The following is a 27,079-nucleotide window of genomic DNA, read 5'->3' as shown; positions in this document are numbered from 1 at the left end:
TATCACACTAACCATATGCTATGATATATGGCAGTTTTCTTCTTTTGAATTTTGCCTTAGGATGAATCCCCTAGGGAAGGATTACTGAACCAAAGAATGAACGTTTTTATGACTATTGTTACACATTAACAAATCACTTTCTAAAAGGGCTGGGAACCCTTGCGCACTGTTGGTGGGAATGTAAGTTGGTGCAACCATTATGGAAAACAATATGGAGGTTTCTCAAAAAATTAAAAATAGAAATACCATACGATCTGGTAATTCCACTTCTGAGTATTTACTGAAAGAAATGAAAACACTAAATTGAAAAGATGTATTGACTGTTTACAGTAGCCAGGATATAGAAGCAACCTTAGTGTCTACTGATAGATGAATGGGTAAAGAAGATGTGATATATATATATATATATATATATATATATATATATATATATATATATATATATATATATAGTGGAACATTGCTTGGCTATAAAAAGTAATGAAATCTTGCCGTTTGTGACAACATGGATAGACCTAGAGGGTATTATGCTAAGTGAAATAAATCAAAGACAAATACCATATGATTTCACTTAAATGTGGAATTGAAAAAAACACATGAATAAACAAAAAAATGGACTCTTAAATACAGACAACAAACTGGTGGTTGCCAGAGGGGAGTCCATGAGGGGATGGATGAAAAAGGCGAAGGGGATTAAGAGGTGCAAACTTCCAGTTATAAGATGAATGACAGAGACGAAAAGTATAACAGATGGAGCGCCTGGGTGGCTCAGTCGGTTGAGCGTCCGACCTCCACTCGTGTCATGATCTCATGGTCTGTGAGTTCGAGCCCCGCGTCAGGCTTTGTGCTGATAGTTCAGAGCCTGGAGCCTGCTTCAGATTCTGTGTCTCCCTCTCTCTCTGCCCCTCCCCCGCTCATGCTCTGTCTCTCTCTATCAAAAATAAATAAACATTAAAAAAATTTTTTTAAATAAAAAAAGTTTACAAAAAGTATAACATAGGGAATGTAATCAATAATAGTGTAATAACATTGAATGGTGAGCATTGAGTAATGTATAAAATTGTCGATTTACTATGTTATTTTAATTATGCTTTGCTTGAAAAAATAGAAAAAAACTAAAAGGGTAGGATTGATTTCCATTATGCGTCGTTTATATCTTAACTATACTAGTTTTAACTTCATTGTGTATTATTTATACTATTCCTTTAATAACTATAAAATATTTGTTATTTGCACTATTTAATTATAGTTAACAGAAATCATTTGTTCAGGTGTTCACTGATGAATAGTATTTTTTTTTAAGAGTATTGGTATTTGTGCCCATAGTCCATTTTCCTAGTAGGGTCTGCTTTATTTTTTTAGTCCATTTGAAAGTAGTTTTGATATACTCCCGAGTGTCTTATCCTCCATTCCTGAAAATGAAATTATTCATTTACATACATTTTATTCTTCAGATGACAATCAAAACAAAACACATGATAAAAAAGAGAAGAAGATGGTGGTTCAGAAGCCCCACGGTACTATGGAATACACTGTAAGTATAAACAGGAGGTATGAACACTTGTTAAGACCACTGGATTTGCATGATGTTTCTCCCTGACACATCCTCTTAGCTGCATTCCTTTTGTGTGCCCATTAATTAAGGAAGCTTCTTAAGACCTGTTCTAGGTCATTTCTTTTCCCTTTATGTTTTCTCTCTGGGTAATCTCATGTAAACCTATGACTTGAATTATCTTCAATATGCCAGTGACGGCCGGTTGTGCTTTCTGAGTTCCATAATCACAGATCACTTTCCTACTCAGCCTATCCACTTAGACCTCCAGGGCTGGTATTTTTTCAAGAAGCGATAGCTCCATAAGCTGTACATTTCTACAAGCCAGAGCTTTGCCCTTGACATCCTCTTCCCATGACTCCTCATGTTCATTGTTACCTTCTGTGACTATCCATCCAGATCTCTTCATTTCACTCTCATAGGTTCATGTTCCTTTACATAATGTACCTCAGTTTAACACTATTGATTCACTGATGTGATTGTTTTAATGTCTATCTTGTGCCTTAATTCATGTACCCATGGAGAGAGATCCTTTTTTTGGTCACCATTGTATTTCTGGTGCTCACAGGGTATAGGCCTCCATTCTGTTGAGTTAGTAGATGAATAATGCTATGTATGTGTCCCTTACGGCACCTCCGCATACGTGCCGTGTGTTCATTTCTCTCCTGCAGCGTGAACTCCGGGGGGCCAGGAGCTGTGTATATTTATCCCAGGTCTGTTACAAAGTGAGCACTCAGTTATAGATTTGTTTTAATTCACTTTGAAGTAGCATTGTTGAGGAGTGTTCTCTGACTTGTAATAAGAAATTAAGTGCTGTTGCCATTACCTGGTTGTGATTTTCTCGTGTGCATTTTTTTCCTACTCATTATTCATGTGCTATGCCTGGCTCTGTACAGGCAAGTAGCAAGACCTGATCCTTCCCTGGCATTTCTTTTGGAATGGTAAATTGTTTGCAAGCCTTTCCAGAGTTACACTGAGGAGTCCTGGCACAGGCATTTCATGCTCAGTGCTCGGTGAACGTCTCTAGGCATCTTTCTGTGGGTTATAGGCCTGGTCCTTTCCAGAGGGATTTGGGGTGATTATTTATTTCACTTTACCATGGTCCACAATAGGTTATTGATCCCCATAACACCTAGCACAGTGCCTTACCTGATAGTAGGTACTCAAGAAGTGTTGGATTATTTATCATTAGTAACAATATTAACTCTAAAGCCATGTGTGTATCCAGCAGTATTATGCACAAGCCCCTCCAAAGAAATGACAAGGGGTGTTTTCTAGGAGACGTTTCCCATAGTATATACTAAATGGTGCAGTGAGAGTAAGTATCAACCCCCACATTAACTCTTATAAACAGGTGATCAAATTAGCAATGCAGATATGTCTGCCTGTTTGATTTGTAGGTTATGGGGATTAGTTTTACTTGGCAAGTTATTGTTTGTACTTGTCATTGGAAATAAAAGGTGATTCATAACTTCATGTTTAGAGAACCATGCTAGCACTTAATAGATTGCTTATATTGCTCCAAAGCTGTGGATGTTCGCATTCTGTTTAGTTTTAAACATTTAGTGATTCCCATATCCATCCCAGGGTCTGTGGCTTGATGCTGTATTTATGTCTTGCCGTTATGTAATAATTCCAGATTGTTAAGGTTTTTTCTCTTCCCTGAACTCCCTATGCACAGTATATTTCTGTAAGTCTTTTCTTAAAAATATGAAGTAAATTTTTGGATCACTTGCCATGAAGTAAGTGCTGCGAAGCAGAAATTACAATTATCTGGTTGATGGATCAAGAACCTGAAACGCAGAGAAGTTAAGTAAATGACCCAAGGTCACACAGCTAGCAAGTGGCAGGTCTAGAATTCAGATCCAGCAGTCTGGCTGTAGTCTCCACTCTCAGTGTGTCTCATACTGACTCTAAACCCCCAAAACCCCTGGATTTGAATATGTTAGGCAAAACGTCTTTTTTCTTTTTCATTTTTAGTAAGGCTGGTTTTGCCCAAGGTAGAAGTAGGGCCATATATTGCTAATTTTTAAATTATTTTTTAAAATACATGTATTTATATACTGACTTGTTCCAGAAATGCTTTGAGGTCATTTTGGTGTAATTTGTATCTATGACCTTGATTAGTCTGAGACTGTTCCTCTAGTTGGTGGAGTTTTGATCCTAAGGACAGTGGTGAATTTAATTCTACATCTGTATCTTCAGTAGTCCACGACCTCCTGCAGCCAACTCACATCGCCACCTCGGTCAGGGCTCACCTGGTGGAGCCAATTTTGAATATAGGGACAGTCACCTGTCTTGATCCAAGGCTGTATATGGGAACTTCTTAGTGACACACACCAGAGTGGCCTCCCACTAACAAGTTCTATCCAGTGACCCTAGACAAGAAGTCTGGGATATTGGCCTGACCAGGGGCATTTTTGTGGGTGGAGCTATTTACTGTGAAGTTTCACATCCTCTCATTGCCCTCTTAGGCCTATTACCCTTTGTTAGAGAAAGAAAGAAATATACATGTGGGGCATGAATCGCAAGTTTCACAGATTTGGAGAATAACACTAATCTGGCTGACTATCAGAAGTTGTCATTTTAATGACTGTGAACAGTTATTGGTAGCTAATCTGAATTTCATAATGATTTACTTGCCTTCCGTCATATTCATTTGTCAGACATTTGAGTATCTTCTGTGTGTTGGGCACTGTGCTGACACTGAGGTTATCAGCCATTAACAGGTCACCGTGCAGGAGCCTTTAGTGCAGTGAACAGACGGGAAGAAGACAGAACATTGAGAATAGAGGAAGTAGCCCTCCTCTATTGGGTGGGGACTGTGTGTGTGTTTTATTTCTTCTCTTCTTAACAGTTTTTATTGTACGTTGTGAACCTCTACTCCACACAGCTAGGTTGTGCCAAAGTAGATTTAGAAATCTATTAGTGGACACTGAAATTTGAAGATAAGGGAGCCCAGAAATGAATTGCATGTAAGACTTTGCTTTTCTGTGGTTTTATTAAGAATGGAGAATGTATTTACTTTCTTTTTCAGAATATATCTGGAAAGAACTACTTTTCATCCACTCAGATCAGAAATAGATTAATGTTGTTTACTAAAAGGGAGGGTTTTGTTTGTTTGTTGATTTTGCTTTATATTTTGAATCTTGTTTGTTTGATTATTCTAGGCTGGAAGCCAGGACACCCTAAACTCCATAGCCCTGAAGTTTAACATCACTCCCAATAAATTAGTGGAACTGAATAAACTTTTCACACATACTATTGTTCCAGGCCAGGTAATTCTTTACTTGTTGGGTATTACTTTTTAGAAATTTTGCATTTATCTTTTATTGCCATTTTTAATGCTTCACTCTTAGTGTCATGGGATTATCATCGTTGATAATGTGCATTGGTACAGTCTTTCCATTAGATCCAAGAATTCTGAATGCATTGTAGAACTTAGGAACTTCAGAAATGAATGCCTTGCAGATGATTAACAGTTTACTTAACTATCATTAGTTTATGTTGTGGGTGTCCTGTAGGGCATCAAGAGAAGTTAAATTTGACTTTTTCTTCTGTAGAATGTAACTCAAATGTTCTTGGAATGTTTAATTTAGAAGTGCACGTTTCAGTTTATTCCACTCCTGGGATACATTATGGCCATCATTTGACTTTAAGCAAATTTTTTTCATTTTTGTATTTATATGATACCTGGCAAAAATAGCCAGAGGCAGAGACATTCAGCAGGACTATCAAGAAAAAGCCACAGCATTTCTTCCCCAGGTTTTTAAATTAATACTTTATTTATTAAACTGAATGAAATTAGCTAATTGTGTAATTTTGCCACTCTTGGTTAATCCAGCCAATTTTTTTAGTGCCTTCCACATATTTAATGAGATATTCTTTTATTACTACTTTGAAACTACATTTAGCCAATAGATATAAATGACACAGTCATTGGCAGGTCCTAGCTGAGTCCAAGTTTCCATTCCTATCCATAGAACCGTCTGGTTGCCGTGAGCACATTCTGGTTTTAGTTGTGGACTGACTTGAGCATTTTTCTGCATCTCTACATTATAGTGACCTTTAATTCTTCCAGAATAGATACTATTACTTTTAAAGACAACTTTATTGAGGTAACAGTGAGATTGTTCTTTGCGTTTTATTCAAGGGCAGCACATGAAGCCAACAGGCCATAAGCTGGCTAGTTTATATTATGGTACTTTTAGTATTTATGTTCTTGTTAAAAGGAGAAATTAGCATACTTCCAGCACCAGGTAATTGAAGGGAGATATACATTAAAACTTCTCAAAAATTAATGAAAATTTATTTCTAAGAAAACTAACAGTAGATGTCTCCTTTTGGGGATTTCTTATAATCTGAAGTATTACTGCATATTATGTAACTGACCCATAGCAGAGAACCTAGACGTGTATTTACTAATTCAAGGCTAAAGTCTATAGTCACTAGGGGCACCTGGGTGGCTCAGTCATTTAAGTATCTGACTTTGGCACAGGTCATGATCTCATGGTTTGTGAGTTCAAGCCCCACGTCGGGCTCACTGCTGTCAGTGCAGAGCCTGCTTCAAATCTTCTGCCCTTCTCTCTTTGTCCCTCCCCTGCTTACACTCTCTCAAAAATAAATAAAACATTAAAAAAACAACAGAGAATGTAGTCACTAGAATGTAGGAAAATAATTTAGAGCAATTCCTTATTTTTTTTACTATGTCCATAAACAAAATATTGGTACTAGGTTAAGGTCCAGTAACCGATGGACTGTTTTAATATGCCTATTATAATGGCAAAAATACCAAAGTAGGATCTCTAACCCTTTGTTTCTGACTGGCCTTGTAGTAACTGTTTGATGTGGGTGAGTGCCTTCCTTTTTTGGGCCTCAGTTTCCTAATCCCTGAAGTTAGGTGTTGGGCCACGTTATCTCTGATGGCTTTTCTAGCATTTGCTATTGCAGTCCAGCCCTCATATGACTAAACAGTTGTGTGCTGTTGGTTGTCCCAGGACCCAGATAGAATTAGGATTTTGTTGACAAAGATAAGAAATCAAGAAGAGTGAAATCAAGGGGCTTTCAAAAACTGTAGACAACTTTTTGTTTTCAAGGATTTTTAAATACTCTGAGTGGGGTAGGTATTGCTTTCTTCTCAGTAGATCTGATCATTCAGGACTATTTTTGTCTGCTCTGGCTCCAAGAAATGTGAGCTTCACTCTTCTAGAGACTGATTTGATGGTCACCGTGAGGTAGGAAAGGAAACTGGTCTGGCTAGGTAAGTGACTACACGTAAGAAGTAATTTTCAGAGGCAGTTACCTGAAGCTTTTAAATCTTACAACTGTAGACTCTTTTGTTGCTTAAAAGACCAAAAGCAATAGCAGATAAATGTAAACAACTGAGGCCTAAACAAAAGTTTTAGAAGGTCCTGAGTTTGGCTGTTAGTTTGGATACTTACATCAAATTTCAGGACATGTACAAAGAATATACTTTTTCAAGTAGTTTATCTTAAGCACACTCAGAAGTTACCTTGCAGATATAGGTTTAAGCTGTTTTTATATTCATCGAGCACCTTGGCTACACATGCTTTGAAAAATTTGACAGTTATGCCTGAGTGTTGGAGCAGAATTATTTTCTGTAGTCAGTGGGTAAACCGCCCTTACCCCTGCCCATGTTCCTGGCTCACCTCCATGTTGAGGTAGCACATCTTCTGACTGAGCGTCCCAGCAACCAACTGTCACCTCTACACTGTAATGAACTGTTTAAGCACAGGAAATATCCTTTTGATTGGACATTTAGAACATGCCAGACAATAGAATCCTAACCTGTGTTGCCTAACACTTGTCAAAACTCAGATACAAAAAACTGTTAATGGAGAATTGCTTGGAAGAAATGTTATCCATTCATTCCTCTTGTCCAGATACATGAGATAAGAGAGCATAGAATTTTAGCCCTCTGTAAGGTACATTTGTAGAACTCTACACTTTGGCGTTTGCCGTTGATCTACATCGCAGATGTTATTAAGAACAGTCCTCCCAAACTGGTTATTGTATTAATTGTCAGTGTATCATCAAAGACAAGTAGTTCAGACTGGGATACTCTTTATGAGACTTAATGAGAAAATACTTCTACTTATGAGAGACTGGGTTTTTTTTTTTAAGTTTATTTATTTTGAGAGAGAGAGAGATGCAAGTGCGGGAGGGGCAGAGAGAGAGAGAGAGAGAGAGAGAGAGAGAGAGAATCCCAAGCAGGCTCCTCACTGCCAGTGCAGAGCCCAATGCAGGGCTCAGACCCACAAAGCCACGAGATCGTGACCTGAGCCAAAACCAAGAGTCAGATGCTTAAATGACTGAGCCACCCAGGCACCCCAAGACTGGTTTGTTTTTATCTTATGGAAGTTGAATTCTGCTGACTAATGATGTCTGTCCCTTTGCATTGGTTATTTGGAAACTCAGAACCCGTTTTATGGCCCACCCCTCAAAGAGTGTTTGGTAATTTTGGAGTACATAGTTTCAGTAGTAATTAGTCCTCATGTTATTCTCCTTGATATTGGTTTTCCTACCTTTATCAGAATGTGTCTTTTGTTGTTGTCTCACCTTTTTTCTGGATTGAAGAGAGATTTAAATAACTAAAGTTAAAACAGAGATAGGATGGGAAAGTGTGAACAGTTGTTATACAATTAGTGCTGAATTCTGTTTTATAACATTAAAGGACATCATTTAAAAAAATTTTTTTTAATGCATATTTATTTTTGAGACAGAGAGAGACAGAGCATGAACAGGGGAGGGTCAGAGAGAGAGGGAGACGCAGAATCTGAAACAGGCTTCAGGCTCTGAGCTGTCAGCCCAGAGCCCGACGCGGGGCTCGAACTCACGGACCACGAGATCATGACCTGGGCTGAAGTCGGACGCTCAACCGACTGAGCCACCCAGGCAGCCCTAAAGGACATCATTTTAAGACTGTATGTGATATATGCCAAAATGTTGCATGTCTCACTGTAAGAGTGTTGAATGATAAGATCATAATAACATTTCAGGCACCAGTACATTTTGCAGAAAGAGGCTACTTTGTACACTGTGGGAGATTTCAATTTTTGTTTTTAGATAAGTTGATGGTGATAGAAATTATTGAGATTATTGATATTACCTTGTACAACTTGTAACGATCTTACGTTAGTACTCAGGGCCTGCTGAGAGTTAGCAAGCGTGAATTTGTTCCATTTCTTCCTGATACAGGTGTTGGGTTTAGAAGCATGCCATGCTACTCTTTCCTTTCTTCCCTGTCCTTAGTGCCCCTCCCTGGAATCTTCTTTCCTCTCTAAATCTTCTATGCTGTTCAAAGCCTCACTTGGACCCACTTGCTTTATATGACATGCCCAGAGTACTCACCCACCTTGTTCTCCCCTCTGTGAGCTCCTGCAGTGTCTGTGGGTGTGTTCCATACCTTTTGCACTGAACGCATTCATATTATGAGTAATTGTTTCGTGGATTAGTCCAGAAGCCTCCAGGGTACTTACAAGTTTTGGGAAGGCCAACTAGGTCTTTTTTTTTTTTTTTTTTTTAAGAGAACAGACTTTTTTTTTAATGTCTACTTTATTTTTGAGGGAGAGAGAGAGCACGTGAGTTGGGATGGGGCAGAGAGAGAGGGGATCAGAGGATCCGAAGCGGGCTCTGTGCTGACAGCAGTGAGCCCATTGCGGGGCTTGAACTCAGGAACTGTGAGATCATGACCTGAGCCAAAGTCATACACTTAACCGACTGAGACACCCAGGTGCCCCCCAACCAAGTCTTAGTTATGTACTTAGCATGATTCTGTACAGAAAGTAATGCCCTAAACACTGTCCAGTGTTTGCCTGATCTCGATATTCACTTCACTTGTCTTTCCCATTCTCAGGTCCTTTTCGTGCCAGATGCTAACTTTCCTTCCAGTACCTTAAGATTATCATCATCCAGTCCTGGTGCTACTGTGTCTCCTTCATCATCAGATGCAGAATATGATAAACTGCCTGTATGTATGTCATTCGTGAACTAACATTCATATTTATCAAATAATTTTTTGAGTTGTAGAATTTTATGTGTTGTTTTTCACAGGTTTTCATCTGAAATTTCCCCAAAGGGGGTAGGGTTAAGGATTTGTCTTAGTTGAGAGAATATGTCCTATCAAAAAGAAACCTATTTCATATTTAAGGTCTCAGAGGGAAAAATGCACACCTTTTATATGTAAAAGTATGCAATTAAACTCTGGATGAGACAGATAGTTGATTTGTACTGCTTTTACTCCTTTTTCTAGAGAAATTGAACCATGAGTCAAATATGAATTATTTCATTTAGGTTATTTTCTAAAAACATTTGATGAGCCATTTTTATGAGTTCATACGTACACCCTTACTGTTGTTGTTGTTTAAATCTTAGTTTGATTTGGATACTTAGTTGTATTTGTGATAATTCTTGGAGAATGAAGCATATTTGGCTCTTTTTCATGTTCAAGGTAAATAGAAACAGGTTCCTTATAGGAAACTTATGTGGCTTGATTTATAGAAATAATCTGTTTAAAAAGGCTTCCATTTGATTTTGGGAATTTTGCTTTCTTAAAGGATGCTGACTTAGCAAGAAAGGCCTTAAAACCCATTGAAAGAGTCTTATCATCCACTTCTGAAGAAGATGAGCCAGGCGTGGTAAAATTTCTAAAAATGAATTGTCGATACTTCACTGATGGAAAGGTATATGGCAGTGTCATTTGTTTCCTTTTCTTGAACTCCATGAAAAACTAACTTAGGTTTCAAACTACTGAAGATAGGAGACATTAAAATATCTTTCCCAAAGTTTCAGCTTAAGATTTCATAAGTGTCCATTTGTTTTCCCCTGTTGGATCCCTAGCATTTTATATATTAGGAGAAATACGATTCTTTGTGATCTAGGACTTATCATTTTATCTTTCAATTCTTGGCTTATAAATTGCTAGGGAGACAATATAGTATACGCTTAACAGTAAAGACTGGAGTTAGTGAATTTAAAATCCAACTCTGCTGGGGCGCCTGGGTGGCTCCTTCCGTTAAGCATCCTACTTTGGCTCAGGTCATGATCTTGCCTTTCATGAGTTTGATCCCCGCGTCCGGGCTCTGTGCTGACAGCTCAGAGCCTGGAGCCTGCTTCAGATTCTGTGTCTCCCTTTCTCTCTGCCTCTCCCCCACTTGCATTCTCTCTCTTTCTCTCTCTCTCTCTTTCTCTCAAAGATAAATAAACATTAAAAAAATTAAAAAATAAAATAAAATCCAACTCTGCTATCTGCTTGCTCTGAGACTATAGGCAGGGTATTTAAGTTGCCAAAGCTTCCATTTTCCTCATCTATGAAATAGGAACTGTAATAAAATTGACTTTGTAGGGGGTGGTAATTAAAAGGGATAATTGATGTAAAGACCTTAGTACCTAACTTCGGAAATGTTCAATTCTCAACCCATTTGCTGCTGGAGATGCTGGTGTTAAAAATAATGTCTGCTGTGTTGTGTATTTAGTTTTTTGGTGGTTGGTGTGATTTACAAAGAACAAATCCAATTTTCAGTGAGCCTCTGAAGAAGGGGTTATGTTGATGTAAAGTCAATTCCTGTGTGCAGAGTAGAGACTTCATGCCAGGTTCCAAATGGTAGGAAAATACACTATTGATAGGCGTTTTAACTTTTGCAACCAAGAATAAGTAATGCCTGAAATGCAAAATGTTTCACAAAGATGATCAGTTAACTAACGAAGAGGACCAAGGTAAATAATCTACCTATGGGGAGTCCTCCGTGTCCTGCTGTCTCTGGTAGATAATATCCCTGTTGCCATCTATAAAACAGTAAACTGACCAAGGTACGGACAAAAGTTCCCACCAAATTACTGTTTGTTTACTATTAGCCTCCATAGTTTAGCTATATTCATCTCTGGCTGCAAAATATTTCATATTCCTATTTGTGTCGAATTTTGCTGGCACAAATAGAATGTGACCTTTCTAAACATTTGAGAGAAAAATACTAGGACTCTAATTTGCACCATGGCTCTGAGACAGATGCCGTGTACCATGTACGGTACCATATACTGGTTGGACACATAGTGAACATGTGCTGAGTAGATTGTAAAACACCCAGTTCTCAATTGGGAAAGCACTTGGGACAGCCCTCCCATTTTACAGAGGACTGGGGAGTGCGAGGCATAGATGTGCAGCCCAAGATCCCACCACAATGGTACTATGGCAGCAGGTGTTCCAGAACCAGGCTCGGTTGACTGCTTTAGTGAGGCAGCTCTGTTTTCTCTGCCTCACCACACAGTACCCAACTTTGCATTTCTTCAGCCTGTTGTTCTCCTGCCCTTAAAGGGGGTGTGATGGGATACCATGGTACGCCAGAGTCAACAGAATGTTAACACGAGTCCATTAAAGCTGCTGTGGTTGGATTTCTGCCTGTGGTGATTCTGTCCTGTCCCTTTCTCCTGTAGGGTGTGGTCGGAGGCGTCATGATTGTTACTCCAAACAACATCATGTTTGACCCTCATAAGTCTGATCCCCTGGTCATTGAAAATGGTTGTGAGGAGTATGGCCTCATTTGCCCCATGGAAGAGGTGGTTTCCATTGCCCTCTACAACGACATTTCCCACATGAAGATCAAAGATGCCTTGCCATCGTAAGAGATATTTCTTTGTTTACCAAAAACAAACAGAATTCCGGTGTTTGGAGAATTAAATGCAATTAAAAAGTGAGGGAGTTGGCAGCAGTGGGAGATTGTATAGAGGTGAATTTGAAGGTGGAAGATTTGTGCAGTAAATTTTTTAAAGAATAGAGAAAGGAGAGGGAATGGAGATAAAGGGAAAAGCTGCACATATAAAAACGAAAGGAGAAAAGCAAAAAAGCCAACACATAAAAATGGCATTTCTTGGCTTATTTTTCTGAAAAGCAATGCATGTTCTTAATGAATCAATGAAATAAGAAATAGTTTCTCCGAAAGAATTTTAGTCTGGTTCCCAGTAAGAGAATAGTATTTTTCTTTAGTTTAGTTGAATTTTGTTCTCATTCAAATTCTAGGGTAGGCAGGCTTCCTAACTCAGGTGTTCCCTAAATCCTGCAGAGAAAGCTCTGAGTGGAGAGTGCTGAGGCCACTGTGGCCGTAGCCGGACCACCCTAAGTGGTATGAAGAGAGAGCAATACTGATCTGTTTGTTTCTGAAACGTAGATGAATATTATCTTAGTCTTGATTATTTTTGCCTTATAAAACTGAGGGTTTTTTTGTTTTGTTTTTGTTTTGTAAAAGAGAGAAAAGGAAGCTTCCCATGAAGAAAGAGAAAGAGGGTTAAGAAAGCTCAGGGTATCAATTCATTTAAGGGATAATATGATTCCTACTGTCACTTTGTCAACGTTTCTGTTTCTCTAGATCTCCTAGTAGTAAAATTCTTCAGAAACCTCCATGATAGGAAGGTAGAGGGAAAGCGGTGGGTCCTAATTGTGCAAAGAGAAACTAGCCCTTGGGACTTATGAAAAGAAGGGCAGGCAGCTAGAGAACTAACCCACACACATCATCCTTAGGAATTTATACCAGCAGGTCTCCCTGGACTCTCAGAGTCCTTGGCATCAGACCCGCTTGGCCCTTACTCAGCTCCAAGCCACTGAAGCCAGTGCAGAGCATGGGCACTGAGGTAGTTTCTAAATTCTGACCAAAGTATCCAAGTGAAAAGGTAGGAGGCAGTGTTGCAGGCCAGGCAGTTCTGTGTGATGAATTAATTCTGGAGCCACACCACCTGGGTTGTCCTGGTTCAGCCACTGACAGCCCCATGACCTGCATGAGTTGCTCAGTCCCAAGCCTCAGTTTTCTTATCTGTTAAATGGAATGAAGAGCGTTCTTCAGCTTATAAGTCTGTTTTAAGAACTCAATGTATTGATATACTAAAACTCTTAGAAAATAGCCTGATACCTTTTAAGTATAGCTGTTATATGAACCTTTAATTCATATCTGAAACTCTGTTCATTGTTCTGGGGAATCTTGTCCATGCAGTCGAGGCTTCTAGTTCATGTTAGTACATGCCTCTTGTGTGACAAGGATGTGAAGATGAGTGGGTCATGGCCTCTGCCCTTGAGGAGCTTATAGTCTACTGGGTGCAAAAGACAGATGGAGAGATGTGGTAACGAAATGGCACCATATAGAACTGCACATGGCATTCCATGAAAACCCTCGTGAGGGAGTGTCCCGCTACCTTGGGATCTTAGATGGAGGCAGAGAGGAGGACATGCGGAGCTAGTTTTAGAAATAAGGAATGAACATTAGGTTCTCTGTGACAAGAAGAAAGAAGAAAAGTAAAGAAATAGTTAAGTTTAGAAGTGAATGACTAAGCAAATGGGGGCATTTCTTGCCCAATGATGGTTTCTAATGGGATAATACTATTGTACATCTTCAGCTTAAGATGTTAAGTATTCTTTTTAATATTAGGAAAGGAAGGCATGTCTTTACAGAAAGATTTCTCTCATTATGAGATTTTTAATGATCTGGGATACGAAGTTAATGCTATAGCTGGAGGGAAAGAGAAGAGTTAAGAATTGGCTCCTACTATGTTCAGTTTCTTTCAGAATTATTCACTGATTCTCACCTTGGATGCAAGTATGTGAAGACTTTTCAGTCTAGTGAACAATATGTGCACCAATGGGCAAAATAGAATGTGTGAGCGAAATTGGTGTGATACAAAATTCGTATCGACTTCAGAATCCCATCAATTGTTTAAAAGTTAGAAATATCTTAAAATTTCATTATTACCAAAAATCGTATGATAAAGCATGTATAAATTCTGTAACTGCAATGTGCAAATAGTTTTAAAAGTGTGTGTGTGTGTGTGTGTGAGTGTGAGTGAAATCTCCCTACCCTCTACTTCAGGCTTTATATTTTTTGTGTAGGACATTTTGTAGCCACAGAGAATAGAAAGAGAACAACTGAAGGGATTATTGATCAACATTAGGTGTCTGGCTGAGTCTGGAAAACATTAACAGTAGAGACCGTTGACACCACTGTGTACTTTGCCCCAGCAGTGCTTGGCAGCTACGGTGCCAAAAAAACAAGTTAATCCCCGCTTGGATTAGGTAGATGAACAAGAAGGGAGGGGTAGACAAGGTAAAGTAAGAGGCTGAGCAGAGTGTAGTCACATCTATTCATGGGGGTCAAGCTAGATCAGGAAGAGATGATAAAGGGTCTTGGGTGTTCATGGAAGAAAGTTTTGCTTATTAACCAAGTATGTGAAGAACTGGGTTTCTTTGTTGCAAGACTTCTTATGACCTCTAATATGCCAAATTAAATTTGGGGTCCTAAAATGGAAATTATGACACGTTACACTACTTATCTGACTCTAGGACGGAAGCATCTTTAATGTCTCCCGGGATGCTAGTGTTGGGCAGAACATTTTTGTGCATGCAGGTTCCTGCAGAACAAAGACATTGCAAGATCGTCCTTTAGCATATGGCATTTAGCGGCTCAATGAATGCTTATTGAATTGAAATGAATTATGAATTAAAGAAGTTTTTTTAAAGCATTTATGAAAGCCTAACAATTATGGAGGCTTTTATTTGTATTGGAAAAAGCATGAATGTTCCATGTGTGTGATTTATGAAATAACTTTGGGGAGATAGTCTTATAACTTGAGAACTTCCTGGTACTCTGTTGGCTTATGGCCATAATTATTTCAAAGCCAGAAAAATAGATAGAGTATTGATGAATCATGGGAATCTACCCCCAAAACCAAGAGCACACTGTATACACTGTATGTTAGCCAATTTGACAGTAAATTTAAAAAAATAAAGTATTACCTAAATATGATCTAGGCTTTTTAGAAATTATTTCTGAAATCTAACAATGTTATTTTTTAGGAGGGTTTTATATATCTGTGTTTTAATCCAGTGTTAATACTAAGGTAAGTGAAAATACAGGTTACTCAAAATTTTTCCAGTCATAGCTTAAAAATTATGTTTCTTGACCATTTATTTTCAACTTTGGAGAACATATTTAATCAATATTTTTGTGTCATTCAAACCTGGGTAGAAAATCATCTGTTGTTAAGGGACAGTATGTTTCAGATGATAAACCAGCGTCCATCACCATAAAGTAAAATGATATTGTTATGAGTAAAGAAATTAAGAATTTTAAACTTAGTATTATAAGTAAGAGCTTATTTGGTTTACTTTTCTATAAATTTTTAAAGTGTAAAATGGAGCAGGTGCTATAAGCTTCTTGCATCTCCCTCAGGAAGAGAAGGATGTCTGTTATTGGAAACATCAGATCCTTTGTCATGAAACTCAGAATTAGGGTTTGGGGCTGGTAACTTCTACAACAGTTAAATGAGTAGCAACTCAGTCAATGAACCATTAAGAATTAATGTAGTTGGTTTATATGCTATCTTATAAAAAGGAAAAGCTTTGCATAGTTAAGGAATTTAAGTCATTGTACTAAAACATTTCCTTTGTCCTTTCCTTTACGAATATCAGAAATATTATTTCATCATTAAAAATCTGGTGGGTGACATCTCCATGTTCATAAATGACCTCAAAAATCATTCATGTCCTTCTAGTAGGATATGTGACTCTCATGGACCTTTGTTTTACCCCTTCTTATAGTTTATTTGTTTCATTTTGAAGTCAATTTCTTGATTTCATTTCCTTATTCTGAAATCATTTACACATAAATTTAAGTTGTGGTATGTTTATGTTTTAGTTTTTGCCTTTCCTCCATTTTGTTTTTGGTTTTGTTTTTAACATTCCATGTGCACCCACCATTTTTCCCCCGACAGTGACCTACCTCAGGATCTTTGTCCTCTGTACAGGCCTGGAGAATGGGAAGACCTGGCTTCAGAAAAAGATATCAACCCATTCAGTAAGTTCAAATCTCTCAACAAGGAAAAACGGCAGCAGAATGGAGAGAGAACCATCACTTCAGATTCCAAATCAACAAGACCTCTGGAGAAGTCAACAGAATACACACACATAAAACCCTCAGATAGCTCTGTATCAGGAAAACTAAAGACCCTGGAATCTTCCACAGAGGCAACCAGTGGATCTACCACAATGACTAGGGTCAGCAAGGAACCTTCTGACACTTGTGCTGCATTTGAATCTATAGCCAAAGAAAATTCCCTTTTAGGGGAAGATGATGACTTTGTTGACTTGGAAGAACTTTCTTCTCAAACTGATAGTGGAATGAACAAAAGAGACACCTCAAAGGAGTGCCTTACTCTTGATCCAGAAGAGCTAAGGAAGGCTAAGTCACAAATAATCAGTTCTACTACAAAAATGCAGGTGCAGTCAGCCCTGAGCTTTTCCGGAACAGATAGTGATGCTGAGCTGAAGGGGGCCCTAGATTTAGAAACCTGTGAGAAGCAAGATATAATGCCAGAGGTGGACAAGCAGTCTGGTTCCCCAGAAAGCCAGGTGGAAAACACACTGAACATACATGAAGATCTAGATAAAGTTAAACTCATTGAATATTACCTTAATAAGAACAAAGAAGGGTCTCAGTTCTCTGAAAACTTGCAGAAGGCAGAATTAAGTGATGGCAAAAGTATTGAGCCAGTGGGAATAGATATCACCCTTAGTAGTTCTCTTCCCCAGGTAGGTGGTCCCCCAACTGAGGACAGTAAGGAGCCAGATAAAACCTGGATGAAAGAGAGAGTGTCCCTCCCACTGCAACTGGCATCTTCCACAGAAGAAAATATGAATAAAGAGTCTCTAGACATCTCTTCAGAATCTACTCTGGACAACAGCTGCCAAGGCGCACAAATGGATAATAAGTCCGAAATTCAGTTGTGGCTGTTAAAGAGAATTCAGGTACCCATTGAAGGTAAGCCATTTTTGTTTATCTTTATATTCTGTTGTATAGTTGGCTTTCTGAAACTTGCAAATGCAAGCAAAATTAGAATAATTATTTGAGAACTTTTTCTGGATAGAGCTTATCTGTACTTATACATTAATTGAGAAAAAACTTAGCATCAGTATAATAGTATCTATTTTGGACCTTGAACTAGGTCCAACCTAGATTTCTAGTTCAAAAGTAGTTTGCTTTAAAAAAAAAAAATTCAAGTAACTTTCCTTTTTACCTTGAATTTCCAAATATAAAGGGTTTGAAATTTTTTTATAAATTTTTAGTTTTATTTATTTATTTTTGTCAGGGGGAGGGGCAGAGCGAGAGGGAGAATCCCAAGCAGGTTCCACACTGTCGGTGGAGAGCCCAATGCGGGCCTCAAACTCTCAAACTGCCAGCTGAGCCGAAATCAAGAGTTGGACGCTTAGCCGACAGCCACCCAGGTGACCCAGGGGTTTGAAGTGTTTTTGAAGATCTTTCAATTCTAAACTAAATTGCCTTCTGGTGTAAGTGGGTCCTCAGTACCCTTCATGGCTATATATTCTTGTGACTTGTCATGTTGTGTTGGTTTTTATGCATATTCCCAGTAGGTAGCATCTTATATGATATAGACCAACCTGCAACATCCAACGCTTTTTCCTTTTGTGTTAAAGAAGGTCTGAAAAATGTGATTAGTTCTAATTTAGTGGGGTTTTTTTTTTTCCCTATGTTTTGATTTTCTATCACTAAGAGGGGATCAGGCACTCTTCTTTGTAATTTGAAGGGTTTGACTTTCACTAATACTGTCAGTATTGAGGAAGTTTTTTTTCATATGTGATTCAGATATACTTCCTTCAAAAGAAGAGAAAAGCAAGACCCCACCCATGTTTCTGTGCATTAAAGTAGGAAAACCAATGAGAAAATCTTTTGCCACTCACACTGCAGCCATGGTCCAGCAGTATGGCAAACGAAGAAAGCAGCCAGAGTACTGGTTTGCTGTTCCTCGGGAGAGGTAAGCGTGGGCTCAAATGGAAAATGTTGGTCCATTAGATTCTAACTGCGTCTTGATTTTTTTTTTTTAATCTTAAAGTAGTTAACCTTATTCTTGAATAAGAGATTTCTCCTAATTGTATATGTTAGAATTTCTAGAAGGATATTTTTTGAATAGTTTCTGCTAATGAGTAGTTTCAGTTCAGCAAATTTGAGGTCATCATAAGTACTGTGTGCTGAAACACTTTTATAACTTTCTACCCAGTTGAATTTTAAATGAAGGAAGATTTAGGTATTCTCGGGTGCTGCTAATTAGAAGTGCAATTCTGTTAAGAATACAAGGATACCGTGGAGCAGATCTAAACCTAAGGACAGTAGAGAGGCATGGTTGTAGTTCTTAAAGTGCTTATTATTCTAGGGAACTAAAGCTTGCTCTGGCCTTAAGGAGAGAGTATTTGTGACACAGCAGCATGAGAAGTGTGATGTGAGGTCCCTTGGGTGGGTTCAAGGAGCTGACTGTACACCTCTAGAGAGATTTGTATTTTTAAATTGCTAAAGGAGATATTTTACCAGTTATGTGACAGTCTAGGCCAACAGGGATAGTGGCATTGAAATTTTTTGGCAGTCCATCACTAAGGACATCTTTATAATAAAAATAATTAGGAGATACTATCTTTGGAAAAAATTGTTTTCCTTTTGTATATGTGGTAGAATAAAAATATCTTTACAAAGGCCTTCCAGTCAGTTTTTTAAAATTGTAAAACTCGGGGCACCTAGGTGCTCAGGCGGTTGGTTAAGCGCCCGACTTCGGCTCAGGTCATGATCTCCCAGTCTGTGAGTTCGAGCCCCATGTTCGGCTCTGTGCTGACAGCTCAGAGCCTAGAGCCTGCTTTGGATTCTGTGTCTCCCTCTCTCTCTGCCCATCCCCTGCTCGCTCTCTCTCTCTCTCTCTCTCTCTCTCAAAAATAAACAAACATTAAAAAAATAAAATAAAATAAAATAAAATTGTAAAACTCACACATTTTTCCTGTTCCTACCTAGTCATTAACATTATCACCTGGGCAGACCTCTTGGCTAACACACCTGCCTTAAGCTTCCTTAAGCATGAAATTGTTAATAAAGGAAAATAAAATTCCAAGCAAGGGCACACCTTCTGGTTGATCAGTATCCAGAATAATTGTCATCAAGGGAGTTGTCCTGTTTTAATAAATTATAGTTTAACATGAAAAATAGTTAATAGGATTTTAATTAATGAATTTGCCAATATCTGTTTCTTGTCTTAGACACAAACCCATGTTAACACGGACATTCAACGTAATTTTTATGTTTAAGTATTATACTTTTCTACCTATGCTTGCACCCCCTAGAGTATTTCACTGAAACTTTCAGAATGTTAGGGAGATGAAAAGAAAATTATCGTCTTTTATTATTTAAAAATGTTTCAGGGCACCTGGGTGGTTCAGTCAGTTAAGTGTCTGACTTGGGCTCAGGTCATGATCTCATGGTTCGTGGGTTTGAGCCCCACATTGAGCTCTGTGCTGACAGCTCAGAGCCTGGAGTCTGCTTCGGATTCTGCATCTCCCTGTCTCTCTGCCCCTCTCCCACTCACGCTCGCTCTCTCTCAAAAGTGAATAAACATTAAAAAAAATTATTAAAAAAATGTTTCATCAGGGGCGCCTGGGTGGCTCAGTCAGTTAAGCATCCGACTTAGGCTCAGGTCATGATCTCACGGTTTGTGGGTTCAAGCCCCACGTTGGACTCTGTTGACAACATGGAGCCTGGAGTCTGCTTCAGATTCTGTTTTCCTCTCTCTCTGCCTCTCTCCAGCTTGCACTCTATCTCTCTCTGTCTGAAAATAAATAAACGTTAAATTTTTTTTAATATTTCAATAGAAGCAATGTAATTTCTAAAGCCCTGTTAAAATTAAAGTTCTAAAATCAAATTTCACACTTGACTCTACCTTAGAGATTTAGGCCAACTCCTGATTGTATAGATGAGGAAAGCAAGGCACTGAAACTTGCAGCCACATTTTTGGTGCTGTGGACCTTCAGGGTCTACCAGAAAAATTGCCAATTATACATATCACTTTTTCTTTGAAAATGTACTGTTTCTAACATAAGGAAATTTGGATGTTTTTCCTATTTTATCTTTAATGAAACTGTACCAAGGACTCTTCTAGAATAAGTATAGCAGGCCCACACATGTAGTTCTTATATTACTGTCATTTTTTTAATCCAGAAGAAACCTGTAATGCTGAAATACTTTGACCTCTTACACAGGTGGGTTTTGTGGGCTTTTTAGAGTAGGATCACTTGTTAAATTCCATTATGTTGTATTTTATAGTGTCTGTGACCTATTGGTCTTTGGCTAACCTGATACACTTAATGTTCTTTCTTGAACTAATTATTCATTAACCAAACATTTTCTGGGAGGCGTTATATCTCACTGTGTTAATGATGGATTTCTTTGTATAGATGTTAGGAAATTTTTGTTTTACTTGTTCTTTTATGTGTTTCCCTATCTACCTACCCTATAGGAAGCCACATTTTAGTTTAAGTCTAGGAAAGACAGAGCAGTTCTATAGTTAATACCCACCTAGAACTCCAAGTGCACATAAGAAATAAGAAAAAGTCATGTTTGTTTTAGACTTCAGGATCATCAGGGTCCTTAAGGAGCTAAGACGTGGCATGCAATGCTTCCCTCTCTCTGATGATAACTTCTGGATTCCCTTGTTACATTAAGCTGGGCATTTCTATGTGCTTTTTTATTTAATAGACTCTTTCACACGTTGGAGTTTCAACAGCAGTTTTCTCATGGGAGGTCTCTTTGACTCCTCCAGCATTCGAAGCTCCTTGTCACAAGAGGTTAATAATTTTGATATTGACGTAGCTTCACAAACATTTTACTCCTCTTTATTGTTCCTGATACTTCTAAAACATGTTTGTTTTTTCCCCTTTTGTTATTATTACTAGGAAATAACTCTACCAAAATAGTCCCTTCTTTGTTTACAATGTGTTCTATGGCTTCCATAATGCCATCACCAAATGAATAATCTACCAAGTAAGAAAATGGGGAAGGTGGGAGGCAGGGGAAGCAGGGATGGGAAAGCTACATATAGTCTGTATTTATCTTTGTTTGGGATGAGTTTTCTTGGGATCCTTGTTACTAAATTTTAGGTACAAAACTATCTAATGATAATTTTATTTTAATAATAACTTTATTTAACTTGGCAGAAGTTGTCAGAAGATCTAGGACCCCTGGGGACCCAGGAAAGCTGGTACTTTCTTCTTGCACTCCTGAATGCTGCTACTGGAGACATGTGCACATTCACTGAAGGTTCAAGTGCATGTCACGTTTTACCTTACCTCCCTGTCTCCACTGCAGCTTGCAGAATCACCTACTTCTCTTGAATTGGCTGCAGATGACAGTAGTGTGCTTGGGAAAGTTGCAGTGTCCAGAACCTGGGGCATCCAGGCTTTTCCTACTCTTACTCTTGGTGCTAATTTAAACTTGAGGACAGTGGAGAGTTTCACCTTGTATAAATCGTCTACTACAGTATTTCTCAACCTTGGCCCTCCTGACATTTGGAGCTGCTTGATTATTTAAGGGAATGTGCTTTGCATTATAGGATGTTTAGCAGCATCCGTGGCCTCTACCAGTGAGATGCCTGTAGTACTTCCCCAGCTGTGACAACCAAAAGTGTCTCCCGACATTGCCTGAGGGAAGAAATTGCCCGAAGGACAAAATAACCTCACACTGAGAACCACTGGTCAAGTGTTAGACTATCAGACCAATCCTATATGCCATTCTGAAAGTGACTATGAACCATAATAGCCAAATAATTTAGGGATTCGATTACTTAAAACTTGATTATACGCCATTGTATTCACAGTAATTTAGTCATCTGCATGTACTTTGTTTCCTTTACTCAACCCTAATTCTTTTTTGCAGAGATTTCATCAAAAAATTTTAACTTTGTTATTAATCTATTGTTTCATATCTATAACAACAACACTTTTTTTTTCTAAAGAAATAATTTATCTGGAGGGAATTCCTACCTTGATAGAATACTACAAACATTAAGGTTGATGGTATTGACAAACATTTCTTTTTTTGCCCCTTTACTTTGCACAAGCCTGTGCTAAAAGGTGTCTGAAGTATAGGAAGTCTCATCCCCTGCCCTTAGAGAGGTATGGAGTTGGGCTGCCCTGCTCTGGCCAGTGGGATAATGAGTCACGCAATCAGGCAGTGATGAATGAGAATCCCTAGGAATACTGTGCCTGAGCATGAGATACTTTATCCATTTGAAACGTAGTTTCTTAGTTTGAAAAATGGGTCATTTGTGAGCATTAAGCAGTTAAGTATTGTTTGAACAAACACTTACTGAGTGCATAGGACCTGGCAGGTATTGGTCTAGTTCTAGGTAAATAAGACCAGGAGTGTACCTTGAGAAGCTTGTGAAAAGCTCTTGAAACAGTTCCTAGAATTTTTAGAGACTTGATATGATTGTATTCCATAGATTTGGATACTGTTCTAGGTAAAAAATATAATGGTCTTTTTTTCTCTTAATACTAAGAGATTATTTCCTTTTTTAGAAAGAACCAATAATTCCTGTTCAGATTGAAACTTGTTTTTTCTTCCCAGTTACTTATGGTCTCAATCTCTGAAGTGTATTATAATAATTGATTTCATATAATCCAACTTTTAAAATACAATGGAAATGGAATCAAATAACAGGAATTGTGCACAATTTGTGAAGTCATGCATAAATGTTAAACCCAAGCTGAATTAATTGGTTAGTGTGATTCATGTAATAAGTAAGCTAATAGGAGAAAAGGAGAGAGCCTGTGGGTATTTAAAAATTTTTTTTAACTTGAAAACAATTGTGCTAAGGTAATCTTAGCAACATTTGAACATGCAGATAAGTTTGGGGAAGCAGAATCTATTTTGCAGTCTGCTTTTTTCCCACTTAATATGTACATTTTCTACATGAGATGCTATATTATATTAAAAATATAGTTAGCACCCCTCCATTACCTTCCCAGGATGATTTAATCATGCTCCTGCTTTGGATATTAGGTTGTTCCAAATTTTTTGCCATTATAAGCAGTGCTACATTAAACATCTTCATAAAGTCCTTCAGGTACTCTTACCAAGTCAAAGTCTATGTCTAGGGCACATGAGAGTGTATGACCACTTATACACCAACAGCATGAGAGTACCCTTTTCCCCACATGATGGGAAATCTGAGTCGTAGGATTCTTTATTTCTGTCAGTTTGGTAAGGAAGAAAATGCAGCTTTAAAACTGTTTTAAAGTTGAGTGGGTGCTTGTTATTTGACATTCGTTTGATATAAAGTAAGGTCAGTAGTGGCTTGAGGCTGTTTATTTTAGGTGACTCCTTTAATAATAAAAATTTACTTATACCTTGATATGCAAATACATATTTAATAATTATTCTAAAATACCATATTCTCTAATCAGCCTCTAATTAAGGTCATCAAGCACTTCGATTTATATGATAGTTGTATTTTGTGCCTGCCCACATTTAGAATAAACTCCTCATGTATAAGTTAAGTCGATTATGTTTTAGAAAGCGTGATACTTTCTTCTATAAAGAATAACTGATGTTCCCAAGCACTTCATAAAAGCTCAGTTTTGTAATCCTTTCAGAAATAAAGTGCAAAATGCACCCATGAGCACACTTTCACTTTCCCCAGCTGTGAGAGGGCTGTGAGGGCAGGCAGTGTACTCAGTCTGTGCCCTCCTTGACTCTTTCCCAGCACGGGACTCTGGACGGTCCTTTGCATGGGTGATTTCACTTAAAACTCATGAGAGTTTTGTGAGGCATGTAGTGTTATTCCTCATTTTACAAATGAGGAAAGTGGGACATAACAGGTTTTCGACATCTTGCTCAAACTGGCAAATATCAAATCTGTGATTCATACTCAAATCCATTTGATTTCAGTCCCATTCTTATAACCAGACACTGCAGCAGGCAGCTGAGACTGCATTAATTATGTCCTTTATTTAGGTTGACAATTCACTGAAACACAAATGGGAAATACCACAAACATTCAAAGTCCTGCTTGACTAGTGAGGTGATGAAAATTTGCAGCATCCCCAAATTTGTTCATATCCTCGGACCTTGCCGAAGTGCCCTCCATCTGAGGAGGTGTGTCTCAGTAATTACGAGGAGAGGAAGTGACTGATATTTTATGGATGATACTCCACAGGTGCTCATTAATTGAATTGAGGTGATCTCGTCAGAACATTGAATAGAAGCGAAGAGCTTGACTAAAATGTCCCTTCTCTAATGTTAGAGAGTATAACTTGCAGTGGGTTAAGGTGCAGGCTGCTTCTAGTATTGGCTCATTATTAGAATGAACTTTCATGTGCTATAGTGGCTATCTGGCCCCAAGCAAACAAAACCCGACAATATTCCTTCCTTTGAAGCTAGTATCACAAGATCCAGTTACCTTATTTTACATGAATCTTATTGTGAACACAGTGCCTTATACTTAAACTACAGTTTCCTGTTCTCTATTACAGTTCCCTTGAGAATCTATTTTGTTACCTTATAGTCAAAATGATCTCCTCAGAAGGTATTTTGATCTTGTCACATTGCCACAAAAAATATCCTAAGCCTCCAGAATTAAAGTCCAAACCCCCGTGTCATTTTATTTGTTTGTTTGTTTGTTTGTTTATTTTACTTTAAGTTTATTTATTTTTGGAGAGATAGAGACAGTGTGAATGGGGGACAGGCAGAGAGAGAGGGAGATGGGGGACAGGCAGAGAGAGAAGGAGACAGAGAATCCCAAGCAGGCTCTCCATGAGAGGCTTTGCCCCAAGATGGGGCTTGGACCCATGAAACTGTGAGATCATGATCTGAGCCTAAACCAAGACTCAGATGCTTAACTAACTGAGCCACCCACATGCCCTAAACCCCTTGTTTGCTTTTTAAAGCTTTTTATAGACTGGCCTACCTTCCCGACTTTTTCTTCATTTGCCTGAATCTGTGGCTTACTGAGATTGGTCACTGTATGGGTTTTGCCTGCTAGGCCTAGGACCCTTCTAGCTTGGCACCTTTTAAAAATACTGTATTCCTGGGGCGGCTGGCTGGGTGGTTCAGTCAGTTGAGAGTCCCACACTTGATTTCGGTTCACTTGATTCCAAGGTTCTGGGCCCAAGCCCTGCATCAGCAAGCCTGCTTGGGATTCTTTCTCTCCCTCTGCCCCTCCCCCATTCACTTGTTCTCTCTCTCTCTCTCTCTCTCTCTCTCTCAAATTAAAAAAAATAATAATAATAAATGTTGTATTCCTAAACTTGGGTAGTTCTTCTCTCTTCCCTACCTTTGCAAATCCTTTGTTTCTCAAAACAGTACCCCCCACAATGATTTCTCCTTAAGCTGGCAGTAACCATCTTTTTCTCTGTCTACACTTGACCGGTGAATAACCCACAGGCACAGAGGCACTGGGGGAAGGAATGGAAGTTTAACACCTTTTCCTCTTATAGGAGCAATCTCCTATAAGTTTCTAACTTCAGAAATATTGAGGACTAAAGCCAGTGAAGGAATGTGTTCTATGTCATAGAGATGAAACTATATAGAGTTAACAAGGAATTCATGGCTTAAATCAATGGGTACCAAACTTAGCTTTGTAATAAAGCCATCTGGAAGCCTTTAAACAAACAGACCTAGGTCCCTCCCTGAACATCCTGCAGCTTTGGATTTAGAATGGAATGCTAGAATCGCTAGGCATCCTCTGTACGTATTGTGATAAACAAAGGAAGATAATTGTGTTCTTATTTTGCTTCAATGTTCTATAGCTTTTGATACCATTGACCATCATCCATTTCTTTGACACCCTCTTTCGTTCTATCATTCCTTCCCAGTCTTTCTCCTTTGTTTCTTCATTAAATGTTACCCCTTGAAAGACCTTCTGTTGGAAACCAATTTGACAATAAATCTCATATATTAAAAAAAAAAAAAGACCTTCTGTGTTTCTCATTATATATACAATTGCCTGCACCTAATTAATTCTGTCTTATATACCAATCATGTCCAGCTATCTTCAGTCTAGAACTTTCTACTGGGCCCCCAAAACATATGTACCTAATAGTTTTCAATATTCGGATCATCCATGGATCAGAAAAATTCAAGGCAGATCGTGCCCTAAACTGGGTTTCTTATTTCCACCATTGTCCCTGTCACTTTCCCTACAACTCCTGCTTCCTATTTTCTCCATCACAGTAACTGATACCACCACCCACCCAGTCCCCAAAGCCAGAATGTGGACATAATCTTGTTTCTCAGTCATCTTCCCACACTGGTCTGCACTACCTCCAGCTGATTCTATCCATTTGATATCACTAGGATCTCTTCCTCCCTTGCTGACTCTTCTGTGGACAGCTGATGATGTTTCAATTGTAGGAAATGTGAACCACTTATTGGCTGGCTTGCTTGGGATATCCAGCTTCCCCTCCCCACCCCCAGCCCCATTACTCTCCCACCTTAAATGCATGTTTTAGTTCAAATGTCTCCTCCAAGAAATGTTCCCTGTCTAGTTAAGGTGTAGTGTACCCCCACCTCTGTCATAGCATTTAACTACAGTCTTCTACAGATGTGGACTACTTGGGGCTTTTGGCACTGTGTCTTTAATATTGTGTCCTAAAAACAGCATAGGATCTAGTATGTAACATACTTCTAAGTGTTAATTGGTTGGATG

The 27,079-nt window shown here is 38.5% G+C and overlaps 1 protein-coding gene across 5 annotated transcripts in view; it reads left to right on the top strand.

Moving 5' to 3' along the window:
• NCOA7 (nuclear receptor coactivator 7) overlaps positions 1-27,079 on the top strand; it is a 154,486-nt gene that overhangs the window by 87,861 nt on the left and 39,546 nt on the right. For 4 of the 5 annotated variants that reach the window (XM_053904523.1, XM_053904521.1, XM_019418268.2 and 1 more), the window contains 7 exons: positions 1,455-1,534; positions 4,723-4,830; positions 9,429-9,542; positions 10,129-10,254; positions 12,002-12,186; positions 16,319-17,364; positions 18,208-18,376. In XM_053904523.1, coding sequence (XP_053760498.1) covers positions 1,455-1,534; positions 4,723-4,830; positions 9,429-9,542; positions 10,129-10,254; positions 12,002-12,186; positions 16,319-17,364; positions 18,208-18,376 — 1,828 coding nt within the window. The remainder of the gene's footprint in view (positions 1-1,454; positions 1,535-4,722; positions 4,831-9,428; positions 9,543-10,128; positions 10,255-12,001; positions 12,187-16,318; positions 17,365-18,207; positions 18,377-27,079) is intronic. The other variant, XM_019418269.2, reaches the window with a different exon arrangement.

Source organism: Panthera pardus, unplaced genomic scaffold, assembly GCF_024362965.1.
Source record: "Panthera pardus isolate Hobbes unplaced genomic scaffold, ASM2436296v1 HiC_scaffold_17, whole genome shotgun sequence".
Classification (NCBI taxonomy): Eukaryota; Metazoa; Chordata; class Mammalia; order Carnivora; family Felidae; genus Panthera; species Panthera pardus.
Note: the sequence above shows the minus strand (reverse complement) of the source record. Positions and strands in the feature narration are given on the sequence as shown.